Here is a 15,042-nt window from a genome sequence, read left to right on the forward strand (position 1 = left end):
GGCAAAACGGAGCGCTCCACTTGGTCGCAACCAGAACCACCGTGCTATCGGCTCGGGGCAAAATCCGCTAATGTGACAACTCCACCGGGTAGTACTATATTGTTCAAGACAATGTTGGCGGCAAAAGAGGCCAGATCAGGAAAAAAAAGAATACATCGCAGATTCCTTGGTCAACACGTGACGTCCAAGAAATGCAATCACTAGGCAAAGCAATGGGCCGATGACCGTCTGGATTGCATGCCAAGACAGCATGCATGTATGCCATTTAAAATCCATCTATTTCTTTTCCAGATGCATCTTGAACACCAAACCACACAAGCGGTGAAATCATATACAGTACATGTGCTGAAACTTTTGTTTGTGTCTTGCTTCGACAATTGCGTGAATCCCTCATGCATTTTGAAACAAGGTTAAAAGGGTTAGAAGGCCAACTAAAATTACTTGGAAACCATCGTCTTTACATTTTCAGAGTTGAGCGTTTCAGGGGAATAAAGGAGCATGTTCCTTCCACTCATGAGAACGACCCCTAAAGTCGCAGGTCACGGCGCATCCGTGCTTGCTGTTTTCTTGAACCTCTGCTGGAAAACATTTCATTTCTTTTTCTGCAGGTGAAGTGCATTCCATGAAAACGCTTGATAGTTCCCCGGGGGGCAGGGGGGCGCGTCAATAGCAAATATGCGCAATTGAATAGCATGTGCGATGTGGCGTCTAAATTCACGGCCATCGGTTTGATCATTTCTACAATCTGAGAACAAAAATTCTGCCTCACGATTGAGCCAACAGCCGCAAATCTCGGCTTCATTCGACTTTTCGTCACTCCTCCGAGATGACGCAAAACAAACGATCAGTCTTTCCACGCCCCCCTCTGTTTTCAGCGGGTGGCTCAAAGGAACCATAAATCCAACAGTTTGTTGTGCGGGAGTGTTGATTTGCGCTTAGGCGTCTGGAAACGTTGAGAGATGAGAGTGATCCTTTGAAAATGCTCTGATTCTACCTCACCAGCATGACAAATACTTTTGGGTGAGTGGCCATGTTAGCCGAGTACTTACGGGGAAACGCGAGGGGCCGCCTCGCAGTGATGCCATAATATATCTTTGTAATAACCTGTTAGGCACCAACGAAACACAGAGTTCGCCCAAGCGCCGAACAAGCACCAAGTTTGTTTTGTGTGGAAAAGGGGTAGCGGCGGTGACGTCGGCGCGCACCAGGCACACACAAGACGTTGCTCCACGCACTCCTTCCCTAACCCTGCTTGCGTCCCCATGACACGCACATCAAGTCTCGATTTCTCCCACGTGGTCCAGCGAGCTCGTATTTTGACAGGGTGCACTCACAAAGCTCCAAGGCTGACTGCAGTGTCAATGCCGCTCCCAGCACCATGCGCCAGTGATCCTTATTTACATCCAATCCAGTCTGCGGGCTAAAACTATGTCAGCCCCGATGCCGCCGCCTCCGCCTCCCCTTTGCCACTTGCCGCATCAAACGGACGCCAACACATCGTTCACCAGCTCGGACTTAAGAATTAACTCTGCATTCCACAGTTTTCGTATTGTTCAACTTGAAACCACGCTCTGCGAGCATGCTGTCTGTTGGAAGCAGCTGTTGGATAAAGTCTTTCTGCAGCGCACAGACTCGTCAGAGTGCGTGTGTGAGCACAAGCAGGAGCGGGGACCATCATATCTCCGTTCCTTAACAAGGCAAAACAGCGGCGGTTTGACCGCTTTAGTCAGTGACCAGGGCGGTGGGGGTCATGAGCACTTCTGGGGACAAATGTCAAACGTGAGTCACTGTCGAGACGTCGGGGTCGCAGTCGTCAAAGTCCGTCTGGGTGGGAAGTCGCCGGGGGGGCGGGGGGGGGCAAGACCTCCGATGTTTGTAGTCAGAGTGACGGATAAAAGGTGTCAGGGACCTTCTTGTCTTTGTCGCGACGGCTTGTGTCCCTCCAGCTTTATCACTGGCCTACTCTGCTGTGCACTCCAATACTTTCCTGGATTGCGTTTTTCCAAGTCAGATGGCTTTGTCGACATGAAGCTGTCGGACGCGGGCGATGCTTAAAATTAAGACGCATTCCCAAATGGTTCTGTTGGCTTTGAATCAACATTCAGTCAAGTCGGTAATGTCCTCGTTTGACATTTACGGGGGACGTCGATTGAAATGAAACTTTCCATAACTTTAACACTATTTTCGGACAACTCCTTGCGATGTAAATACAACGTCACGGTGTGGAAGCTGAATCCAAATCAACAGCCTCGGAACAGGCTTTAAAAGAGCTTTTAAAAGGATTGGACGGGGAGAGGAGTGAGAGTGTGACAGACAATTCACAGAAAAAGACTCGAGAGAGATGGAAAGAAAATGACACGTGGCACCCACAGCAAATGAGAGCGCACAAAGAGCAGCGAAATGATCCAACTTCAACATTGGGCCCGTCTTGGAAGCGGAACGGCAAGGTGCGAGGGAGAAATGAATCATGCGGCCGAAACGCCACTTCACTGGGATAATGCAAAGCCCCTGACACAACCGCCACTATTTATTCACCACACCGTGACACTTGAGAAAAGAAAACGCCCTCACGCTGCCCACTGAGCAATCGCCATGTTTTTTCTTCTCCTTTTGAAACTCATTTCACGACCCCATTCACACAGACCTAAACATGTCGTGCGCTTCCCGGCTCACTAGTTGAGCATGCAAATTGACTCTCGGCAAAACCTTCCACCATTTACTTCCAGGCTACGTACGCGAGACTCTCCATGTATCGCAAACCAAACACGGGAGAGCAAACCAGCAGCTATCTTCTTAACATGATTGCAGGAGGAGGAAAAGCGGCGGGCAGACAACTGACTATCAACGGCTACAAAAAGGGCGATAAATCCAGACAAAATCGAGGCCTCCGTGGCCTCAATCTGCAGACCTTTCAAAGCCATTTGGAACGAGACTGCTGGACACTTTTGTCCCACTGGAGTATCCATTCACAACAAACCGAAGTGCTCTAACACTGAAGAGGTGAGAAGGACAACAGCACGACACAAATCCATAAACGTATTTCATCTCAAATTCCAGCCAACAAGGGCAACGGCGACACAGAGGGAGAGGAGGAAAACGAAAGCGAGCGGGGAAACGGTAACCATGAGCTTGGCTGTGAATCAGAAACATCGTTCAAACTGCGAAGATCAATTTTTCCACGCGGGTTTTCTTGAGGGCTTTAAGAACAGGGAACGCGTCGGGTCGGCGTGGGAGAGATGACGCAGGAGAGGTGAAAGGATTCACAACCGCACGAATGCTGGGATTTCAAAAATACTCATCGAATATTCGCATGGTAAATAAGTAAGCCCAGCGTCGACTTCCACGAACCAAGGGCTCATAGATGAGTGTTTCACAAGTTCAAAAATAAGTCGGTCAATTCTAGAAGCAAAGCTGATAATACTAAAAGTTTAATAATACCGAGGACAGTATTGCTGAGAAAACAAAAAGACCAATACTTTAGTAATATGGGAAAAAAACCAAACGTTTGAAATGTGAAGAAAGCTAAAATGATCATTTTGTAATTCTAATTTTCCTGTGCCTATCACAGCAGTGACGGCGTCCATCTGGGATCTCGTCACAGTTTGTGATTGAGCAATCCGAGATCGATTGTTTGCGTCTTCATGCACCCTCTCGCATTTCTCCCTCTTTTCCGACCAAATTCAGTGTGTAGCAAGTTGAATGCAAAACAAAGAGGACGGATCATGAACGCATCCGCGGCAACTTGTAAATGACGTCATCCGTAAGTGGCGCACAAGAAAAGAATGGATTGGTTACCATGTTCAGTCTTATCATGTACCAAACGGACAAAGAAAAAAATGGAGGGGCATTCAATAAAACAGTCATATAGCTTCTACAAATCAAGAAAGGAACCGGACTCTCATTCACACACATAATGCATGACACATAAACTACTGCCACATCTGCAGGCAATAACATCCCAAACAGCATTAGCGTGCCAGTGAATAGCAGGACCGTGGGTGCATCTTTAAAAGGAATTTAAAAAGATTAAAAAGTTCAACAAAGCTACCTTGTCCGCAGGTTCCCGGGACTGGACGGCCCGTCATAAATGGACAAGATGTCAAAGTCTTCTTCCAGGGCAAAGCCTTGAAAGACCAGCTGTATCCGGTTGTGCTCGGCTGCCACAATCACCCAGGTGCAGTTGGCGTAGTTGGGATAGCCGTGAGGGTAGCCAGGGCTCTCGATCGTCCCATTGGGGCTGTGCAGCGTGTCGCTACAGTTCTGAGCTGGAAAGGGAAAACAAAAGAAAACCAGGTTTTTAATTGGGTATGCTGAATCGACAAGTGCAGACAACACATCAAAGTCACTACTTTCAATTCAAGAACGGAGATGGACATGAAATGGCTGCAATATGCGTCAAATTCCATGATTCCGGTTATGTGAAGAAAATGGTCCTCACACATTAAAAAATAAATAAATACAAATTCTGAATCGATTTCATTGATGATTAACGATACACGCTGCGATATTCATGAACGGAATACGACGACATCTGCCACACAAACCCGCCATTGCCTTGATCAAATCCAGCAAAATCGCGTTTGAACACCTGCACCACAACTTAGACCTGCTTTTGTCCGCTGTTATATCTCGTCTACATTCTGTCATAAAATTCTCAGGTGCACCCGGGCGAGGGGGGTGGGCGCCCACAGTCCACCGTACACGGTAAGCTAGACTTGCCTGGTCACGAAAGCCAAGTGGTGCCCTGTTTTTATGCCGGGCACACGTACGGTGGCGACGAAAATATAGCCCACAGTCTTTGCATTTTCCCAAAATCTTTGTCCATTTATCATTATAAAACACAATTAACAATGCCCAATTTTGGTTTGGTTATTGCTTGAGGGAACTCAGATTCCTCTTCACTGAACCACCTAAAAAAAAAAAAAAAAGACCAAAGCAATCAATCACCGTGTTTTATTCATTTATTTATTTTCATGAAAGCCTTGAAATAGTCCCAGCAAGTCAGTAGCTACCCTCCCATTAACATCAGGTCAATACTAATATCCACATAAAACCTCCACATCCACCTCTAACTTATTTTCATTCACCCAGTTAGTTCAGTAAGCTCCCTTGATTACGAGCCTCCATCAGACCAATCAATTGCTCAAACAAGCAGCCTGACGGAGGGTCGAATGAGGTCAGACTAGGCGGCGAACCCCTTGTAAATAGTCAATAGTAGATTTGGGCACGAATGACAAGGCATTTTTTCATCTTTTTATTATCACGAGTGATGAATTTTACCCTACCGCAAAATTCCAGAGAGAAGAAATGGAACAGAAATCCAGAGAGGGACATTATTTGCGCTCGCAAAATGGGATTAAGAAGCACGTGTTCTTGCAGGCTCAGGAAAACTTAAATAAATACGATATTTCAAAGCTTAATCGTATGCGCCGGGTGGCCAGCTTTAGAATCAATACTGACACACAATGTTGGCTTAAAGAGTAAGTAAATGGTTTTAAAGTGCTCGCTTACTCGCTTATCTGACGGCGGGAACTTTATTCTCTGCCGGGAAACCCAACACTTCATGAACGGCCACAAACCGTGAAAAAAAAATAAAAATAAAATAAGGTCCTTTGGTCTTGAAATGATACGCAACACAGATGACTTGGATTGAAGTCCAGAAGTTCTGGATTTGGATCTTTTCTCTGGAGGGTTTGCGTGCTCTCCTCATGCTTGCGTGTAGGACTGCTTTGTCTTGTTCCCTTTGCCCAAAGTCACCTCTGACTCTCAACAGGATTCATATACTTTATAAATAACACCAAGGGGAACGACGTTGCCATTCGTGCGAGTTTTCTTGTTTGGTCGCTATATAACAGAGAACATAAATATATATATATATATTCTAATGTTTTACAAAATGTCCTTTCCCGTGTGTCCAAATATATAGCGAGGCCTTGCGATGCTACTCTGTCTTGCTTTGAAAGCCGAGAGCCTTTGATTAAAACAACCAGCACTCAGGGCATGGGATGAATAATTGAAACTTCACCTGAGGTGCATTATGAAATTAGCTGCTGGGGGCTGCTGACCTACAGCGAAGGCCCTCAATGCAGATTTAAAGGGACGCGCCTGGCCAGCAGTCAGCCCTCATAAGATGCCATTTAAGTCAAGTGTGGCTGTGTTGCAAAGTTGAATGCCAGAGCTTCTCACGTTGCACAAACAGAGGGAAAAAAAAATGCGCTCACCGCGTTTGCGTTCGGGTGTTAGCGCTGCGCCGTGAATGGCTACTTTCAACAGATAGTCGCTTTCATCATTCACGGGGTTGGTCTCTGCGCCGCGGGCTACTCTGCGGCTGGCGCCAAAACATCTCCGGCGTGTGCACGCTGCCAAATGGATGCTCGGGGAAAGGTGTGACCTTGCCTGAGAAGCACTCCGGGCCTTTGCTTGTATGTTGATTGTGTGCGCCATGAGAGCGCCGTGGTGTTCGCTGTGTGCTGCGACACTTTTGACGAATTTACAGCCGCCGCGCTGCGCTGCGCAACGTCAGGGTGCGGTGAAGGAGAGAAGGAGCGGAGGAGAACGAGGGTTTAAAGGCGGAAGGAAGTTGTCAAACGGTGGAATTTACAGGACGGGAATCCTGGAGCTTGTATGAAGAGACAAATGGGAAGGCAATTGAAAAGTGGCAGATTGGAAGAAATGAAAATGAACGACGGCGGCGCTTGGTGTGAAGGTCAACGTGGGGGGGAGAACAATGTCGGCAAGATGAACGTCAACAAAAGGTATTTTCAGCATCGTGTTGTCCTTCACAGCTGAGGGCACACGTGACCAGCGGTGATATTTGCGGCGAGACGGCAGTTTGTCATCGAATCTTAGCAGATCGAGTCAAGGTACCGGCAGATGATGTGATGTGAGGCTCAGACGACTGTGTCATGATATGATGTGGACAACACCATCGGACAGCATTCGCACCTACAGGACATGCGCGTTGATGACATCACGTTGATTGTTGTATTCAAATATACTGGATGTCGCTGATCGCATGACAACATCACCATAAAAGATGCTATTCATTAGCGTTTCCATGGTGTTTTGCAATGTGAGTCAGCATCAAGCTCGTGGACATTCAAAATGATGCCTTTGTTTGAAATCCGCAAAGTGTAAATCTCCCCGTTTTATGTTTAGTTTGACGGCCGGCGGCAATCGAGTTTCTTTTTTGGAAGGTGTTTTCATTACGCTGCTAAATGTGAAGACTGGAGAGTTGAGTTCAATACAAAGCGCCGATGTGTGTGTGTGGTTTGCCATTTGTGGATTGTCTTATTATTAATTTGTATTTTGGGACAACTGCGGCAGTTGGGAAAGCGCGATATGACTTGAGTCGAGAGGTGAGTCTTTGGGACTGTTTGTCCATTCATTCAGAAAAAAAAAAAACTCTTGTGAGGTCTGAGGCAACCGGTTTTGACACAGGTTGAGCTCTCTCCGCACACCAAACTCATCCAATCATGCGTTTTATGAGCCTTGCTTTGTGAACTGGAGCCGTATCACACCAGAGGACGTGTTTTCCAGAAAAAAAAAAAAAAGCAGCATCTTTGACAAAATGCCTTAGTAAGAGTTCCATTCACTGGCTCAAATGGAGAAGCCCACAAAAAGGGCCATTTTTCTCACCACTAAACTTTAACAGGCACAATGCCAGGCAGGTAACGTTCTCCTGGCCAAGCCCAGACTTGTCCTTTCGACTGCCAAATAAAGATGCGTAATTTGTCACTCGGTTGAACGCCCTCTCCGCTGCTCCGGAGTCCAGCCATGGCGTGAATTCAATACTTGGCACCGTGTTTGCAAAGCAATTATGATCCGGTTGCACACCGTTTATGCCGGATAAGGAGCAAACTGCTGCATTTTCAAAACACATTTCAAGACACAGCTGACTTGTGGCTTTATTTTGACGGAAGAAATATCGCAAGATGCAAACATGTGTCACACCAGAACACAGTATCTAAAATACTCTTGAAAATTGCAGAGCTGTACATTTGGATATCAAGCGAGCAGTAGCGGGAATTTCACATTTAAATGCCATGGCTAAATCTGGTGTGGAAGCTTTTTTTCTTTTTTTTTCTTTTTTTTTTTTCCCTTCCAGCTGGGTCATCTTTAACTAGCAGTACCAGCCAAGAAGCCCGCCTCCCAATTTACGGAAGCGTCCTAGAGAAAGAGAGTCAGTCGTAGTATTATTTCTCCTCATTATGCCACTTGAGCAGCATCGTGTTTGTTTTTTTTTTCTTTTTGTTTTGTTTTCGTGTGCGCTGCAATGACAACCAGCGCTCCTTGGCAGCCCACGCACAAAGCTTAAAGATGATGAACAGAAAAACAGGCCTTTCAGAGTCAAAGGCATGTTAGACTTGATGATCCCCCCCCCCCCACACACTTTCACAAAGACCCCTGTTTCTGTGGGAGTGTTTTTTTTTTTTTTTATCACTATAACAAATTGTAAATCCTCTTGAAAAGACACGCGCACAAGCTTAATGCACGGAGCAGTTCAAGACGCCTCATTAATGGCTCCCTTCATTCAAGATGCATGTTGTTGCCATGGCGACGAGCCAAAAAAAATAAAACCTCCGCAGAACACACATATGAAGACAAATCCCTTCTTTCAATTATTTATTAGTGCCGCAGTCCGCCTTAACACTTCATGTGGCGCGCGCACACTCACTCACTCACTCGCACGTGCGCACACACAGACACATTTTGCACAACCAAATGCATAAACCCTCCCTACTCGTGTGACACCGAAGTCAAGAGTGGAAGTCAATTAGCAGCTGATTTTCCCTCTCCTCACATTTAGCATCATCACTGTGGTGATGATGGCAAAGGGGGAAAAAAATGCTATTCGTAAAGTGAAGGCTACGTGCACTTAAACTCAGTGCAGAGAGTCGCATGGCCTCCGTGGTACAGTCGAACCTCGTTTCGACGTACCTCATTGACATTTTTACCTCAAGTCCCGATTTCACATCATTCATTATCTATTCGCCGATTTTGATTACAACGAACACCTTTAGAACGTACACGTCATTAGAACAACCTGATTTTTCCCACAAAATAGCCGAAAGGCCTCCGTTACGACGAAGGGTGGGAAGCGAACTGCCGCCGCCACCTTGCCTACGAACGCACTGTACGACGTGGGACTCCCCTCCGTTGCTTAGCAACGCTACTGTTCGACTCGGTCGATTGTTGTTCCTCCAGCCGTAACTCACGGAGGCACGGCGCGATCCTGAGCACATCGCCCGGTAAACGGAAGCAAATCCCTCTCTCTGTCCGTCTGTGAAGGCTGAAATCGTCTCTCACGTTTGAACGGGAGTCTCCCGGATGTCGACGGCACTGGCGGTTGCCTACGGCGAAAGATCGCCGCGCGCAAAGTACAGTTAAAAAGCCATGCAAGATCTCCACTTGCGCAGGATGTAAAGTTGGCCGTCGCGGGGTGGGAACTTGGTGACCCCCTTTATCGTGCAATCACAGTGATTCCCCTTTAAAAAAAAGGAAGAGGCAATACATAGAAAGTCTGAATTTTTGTAGCATATGTGCGAGTCTCGCCCGATTGGCTCTACAAAGGGCCATCGCTTGATAGCGCCTCAAGCATTTCCAGCTTCATGCCGAACGATCCCCTTGTAAATGGAGCCGTAATTCTCAAACCCAAATTTAATGACGTGCCAAACGAAGACTTGATAGTCATGACTGAGACCATAAACGCTGATAGGAAAATGTTTACTGCACCAACAAATCAATTGAGCTGTGTGGTCACGTCCTCCATAGACTTCCCCACAATCAGACCGCACCGAAAGAATGCCGCTTTGAAGCTCACCTCGACGTACAGTACAAATAATAGCTGTCCTTGAATTGTCTTAAAGGCCATGAGGGGAGCCACCTCCATTCGATGGGGAAAGAAAGTAGATGTCAAACCGTCAGGAATACAGCAAAACGCCTCCTAATATAAAGGCACAGAGTGCTTAAGAGCAACACGGTCTTGGAGCATGTTAGTGTCCGCATAGAAAAGCGCCAAGAGAAGGAAAGTGGGGTCATTCTCGTAACTGTTAGATATTAAACACAAGAGGGAGACGAGTTCTAAAGGCCAGGTCACCAGTGCCCCATCAGGACGATTCCATCCATCACCGAGAGATGTCTGGGAAGTACATGATCAATCAGCGCATTCAACTTAGCGTGGATCGCGTTAACCTTTCGATTCAGAACCAAGTGTCTCCGAGAAGGCTTTTGCGTGTGGCTCTCTGGCTGTGGGAGGGAGCAGTACAAAACAAAGCCAATTCAGCGGCATGAGCCCACACAAGCTCTTCTTTTGAGTTAGATTTTGCTATCATGACAAGATCTATTTCCAGCGAGAGTGAACTTCTTTATTTGGATGTGCTTTATAGCGCACGGGGTTTAAAGATATAGCTCTTTTTTTTTTTTAAAGCTACTGCTGTTTGATCACACTCTCTCTTGAGAGCACATTGAAGGTACCGCAACTGGACGACAAATGCCGCAAATGAACTCCACGCAAATGCGCTGCACCATTCCAACAACAACAACAAAAAAGACCTCAGAGCGATTGCGTCGTGCTTGGATGTCAAGAGAAACAGCACAGGAAAGTAACAAGACAAAGACAAGGACAAGTAACCTGCCCTGGATCTAATCTGCTATCTCCCGGATCATTGCGGTCAGATAAGAGCAGCCAAAGTCAGGAAGCCAACGAAAGCCATTTTCCTCAGCTCTGCATCTTTACAAGACAAGCAGGGCATCTACATCGGTCCCACTCCATGGGAGGATTTAGCAAAAATTGCCTTGTCTGACAGAAACAGGAGCAACCCCCCCCCCCCGCCCCCCAAACCTCAACGTCTTTGAGAGTGCTTTCTTCCATGTATCGGGGAGTGTAAGGTACATATTGATTCATTTTTACCCTAAGCTAAAAGCTAAAGATTAAATATTCTGACAGGAGGATTGCAACGGTCGCACATGTCGGCATCAGCCAGCTGCCTGCAGCAACCAAACATGTCCGCTGGGAGAAGATTGTGGTGGGAAAGGTGAACACGAGTATTCCGGTACGAATGCACAGCAGAACACAAAGGTCAAATAAATCATGTCATACAATAGCGTAGAGGAATCTTTTGCTCCGGTTGCTAAAGAGCAGGATTGAACAAAAATTGCGACCGGGTTTAAATATGAGCAGCCATGAGGCTGATATATATATATATATATATATATATACTGTATATATACACTATATATATACTGTATATATACAGTATATATGTAATGCTAACAACAAATGAGAAACACCAATGCTAACAAACGACTGAAACAAACTTTCCCAGTGTTATAACGCTCTCAGCGTTGGTTATTTTTTATTTTTTTTTTCTGACTTCCGGGTTGAGTGAACGCTGGCGCGTTTTGGCTGCCGCTGCTCAACCCGTATTGTTTTGTGTTTTTTGTTATTGTAAAGTGTCCTTGGGTGTCTTGAAAGGCGCTTATAAATAAAATGTATTATTATTATTATTATTATTATTTGAAAACAAACAATAAATATAGACGGAGATCATAAAAATACTGCTCTCCCGGGATTATATTCTTTATCCTCTGTGAAGAACTACTGACACGACTGTGGCTTACTGGTCTTATTTGCGACATCGCCATGTACTGTATATTTGCGTCTCTGTGTAACATTTTACACACCAAAAGGAGCAGCACAATATCCATTGAATAAAAGAAGAAAAAAAAACAATGCAGCAGAGAATGGTTTCAATTCTTTATGTTTTCCACAGTACGATTATTCGGGTTTGGTGCTGGTCAAGTGTCATTTCCTTATGGGTGATGTATAATAATTGATGCCTTACTTCAAGCAAGGTTTCTAGAAAAAGCTTTGATTCCATTTCTTTCCCATCACTGAAACTTCTTACTTGCTCCGAGACAAAAACAAACAAAAGTGTCCGCTTTGAGTGCGTTGTGCGGAACATTTCACCCCATGAAATATCTAGATTTGACGGCAAATCCATTAAAGTCAAATAGCATTGTTTAGTGCTTAATGGGGGAGCCGGCTGAAGGAACATTTGTTTGTGCTGTTCCTATTTGTGGTGTTAAAGGCACTGCGTGTCACTTTAATCTGTCAATTGCAAAAGGGCATCAGACTTTTAAATTCGCAATCTTGAACTGTGCGTGTGTGTAAAAAAGTCAATGGGCCTGTGCATACTAGCAAATGGCTGCACGAATGCACTTATGAATATTTTGGGGAGAGTCTGCCAGCGTGCATGAATTAGTAAGCGACTGTGAGTGTGTGAGTCACCGTTGTGGCGGAGATTAGTGCGACAAAGCGTGGCCACAGAGCTTGGACCATCTGGAAAGGGATGACAGCGCGAGAGCGGGGGGGGGGGGGGGGGGGGGGGGGGGGTGCGGTAGCGGAGGGAGACGACAGCTACGGGAGAGGGGGAGGGATGACCATCGGCAGGTGGGATTACGAATGACAAAACGGTACGACTCGAGGAAACGCTCATGGGCTCTTTTTTTTTTTTTCTTTCCCACTAACTGATGCTTGTCAACATTTTAATCATCTGAGAGTCAAGTAAGGTGACAGCTCTCTCACACACACACACACACACACACACACACACACACTCTGCTGTTAGTCCAAATTGGACACTGCTTATGACTAAAGAGAAAAAGGAGCGCTTCAAATTGATCATCACGCAACACTCCAAAGGCAGGCAAAGCCAAAGTTCCTCTTGATCGTTGTTTCCCCATGGCTGCATTGTGTTTTCCCGGAAAAAAAAATCTTCATCGTGAGCCTCGGCCATCACTTTCCCACTCCCTCTCTCACATGCGCACATATGTTCTCTATTTCGGACACTCCGTACTTTGGAATAAATGCGATAGGTTAACCGATTCCCAGATCCCTTCCCCGCATTTATTGCTCAGCGGTGAATGTGGAGAGCAGATGGGCGATGGGGAGCATGCAGCAGATTGGAGATTGAATGGAGCAGGAGGACAGGTGGGAGAGAGGTGAGCTGAAGCAATGGCGCCATTAAACGCATCGGACATATGGGAGGTGTTGAAGAAAGTTTCGGACAGGATGTCTTCCGGGAGGTCAAAGTACATCCTTTGAGGCGCATGATGATGTTAGGTTATTTGAAGGACTTTGGATTCTGATTTTACCGCTGAAATGTGAAAATATGATCATCTCTAAAGCTGTCGTTTGGTAAAATAGAAAAAAAAATGCATTGGGGCTTGGTCCCTAAATCCCACAAAGAGCAAAAATTTGCAAGGAATTGAAGCTGCTCCCACGATTAAAAAAGGAAACAAAATTGGTTTATTGTCGCAGCTTGAACCGATAGGCCCCAAACTCATCTTAATTTATTTACTTATTTTGAATGGCCTCCGGTTGATTTCATTTCGAGAAAAAAAAATGTACAGGCGTACTGATTACACTGGTCAACAAGTTTCTGTTTTCAACGTAATATCGCCTTAGAGACAATGATCGGACTCCGGGCCATCTCAGTCGGCGGGTCGCATGTCGTCACAAGGCTGCCACCAATAGCGACTTAGCAACGGTGTGCTCCCATGATGAGTAAGAGTCACTTTTTTTTTTAATTTTGGGGTTGATGTTATCGCTTTTAAACGGCGCGCCGACGGCAATAACATAATCAGTCAGTGTCACGTTAACGTGATTTCCGCTGATGGATCCGATACAGCAACGAGATTAATGAAAGTAAGAGTAACAGTAGGCGCTAATAATAGTAAAAAGGATGGCATGTCACCGAGTCTGACCGAGAATTGCCTTCGGCTCACTTCCGCTCGCGCGTTTTCCTCATTTAAATGACTCGCATTTGCCTAATTTAGTATGAAATTAGACGCAGAAATCTGATCAGATCTTGTCAGATAGGCTTCTAAAGTGTGACTGTGTCTAATTGGGGGTGCAGAGCCACGAAAACATTGGAGAAATCCCAATTTCAAGAGCCAGCTTGTGATCCCGCGAGCGGCAGCTGCTTGCTGGGCCTGTTGGCTGTGAGCGCTGTCCGTGGTCCTGAAAATTCCACCGACGACCTGGCTTTTGCCGATTCATCCGTTCCAAAACGTCTGACTGAAGCGCGAGTGTACAAACACCGAAGCAATACATCGCACGGGAAGTCATGTCAACCCAAATAATCGGTTAGAGACACCCAGAGGTATGAATGATAACTGCAGTTTACGATATAGAAATACAGACAACTGTGAACTGTATGAAAACTGAGCGGATGAAAGTAAAATGGACCAACATTTGGTGAGGGAAAAAAATGGTCAAAAACCGAATTGCCATATTGCTCAATGACTGAGCCCAGATAGAGCGGAACAAAAAACAATTTTTGGGGGATTTTTCGTTCAAGGCAGCAACAATCCCAAATACGCTGCCCGGACGTTCACCAACAGATTTAATGGTTGCAAACGGTTTGTCTTCTCTTGTCTTAGCCATATTGAACATGCAAGGAAAATAACTTTTGGGCCCATTAAAACTATCAGCGAAGCCCCTGGTGAACATTTGCGACCTTGAACGAATAACTGACCAAAAATCAACTTTCGCTACAAGTTGTAATTGCGGGGCGGGGGGGGGGTCTGCAAACTCGAGCCGACGCGATGACGTCGAAAAATAAAGAAAAAAATCATACAGCCAACATTACTGCCGGTTGCATCATCAGCATCGTCATCATCATCATCATCATCATCATCATAGCACATCAGCGTGGAAAAAAAGCACGGAGAGCAAGATGAAGCGTAAGCAAACGCCTCTCTCTCTCTCTCTCCGGTCTGCAGACGTCATCCTCACTCAACCCCGCTCAGTCCCGCACCGCCCTCACCTTCTCCCCCCCTCGTGGGTTTGAGCTCGATTACCGCTTATTGAGCGACAGGTCTTCCGGGAAGGTTGTTTTTTGATCGCCCAGAGCTCCCTTTGACACGTCTCGAACCCTCTCGGGAGACACACGGAGAGGCTCCGCGGTGTTGTTTTCAAGTCAGACACCGTTTGACGAACGCATACCTTTGATGCACCCGAGGCGACTCGACTGT

At 46.1% G+C, this 15,042-nt stretch overlaps 1 protein-coding gene across 1 annotated transcript in view; it reads right to left on the reverse strand.

Moving 5' to 3' along the window:
- csmd2 (CUB and Sushi multiple domains 2) overlaps nucleotides 1-15,042 on the reverse strand; it is a 115,833-nt gene that overhangs the window by 98,791 nt on the left and 2,000 nt on the right. The window contains exon 2 of the mRNA XM_086136422.1: nucleotides 4,049-4,265. Coding sequence (XP_085992548.1) covers nucleotides 4,049-4,265 — 217 coding nt within the window. The remainder of the gene's footprint in view (nucleotides 1-4,048; nucleotides 4,266-15,042) is intronic.

Source organism: Hippocampus guttulatus, chromosome 18 (genome assembly GCF_054856545.1).
Source record: "Hippocampus guttulatus isolate MCC_2025c chromosome 18, RoL_Hgut_1.0, whole genome shotgun sequence".
In the NCBI taxonomy this organism is placed as follows: Eukaryota; Metazoa; Chordata; class Actinopteri; order Syngnathiformes; family Syngnathidae; genus Hippocampus; species Hippocampus guttulatus.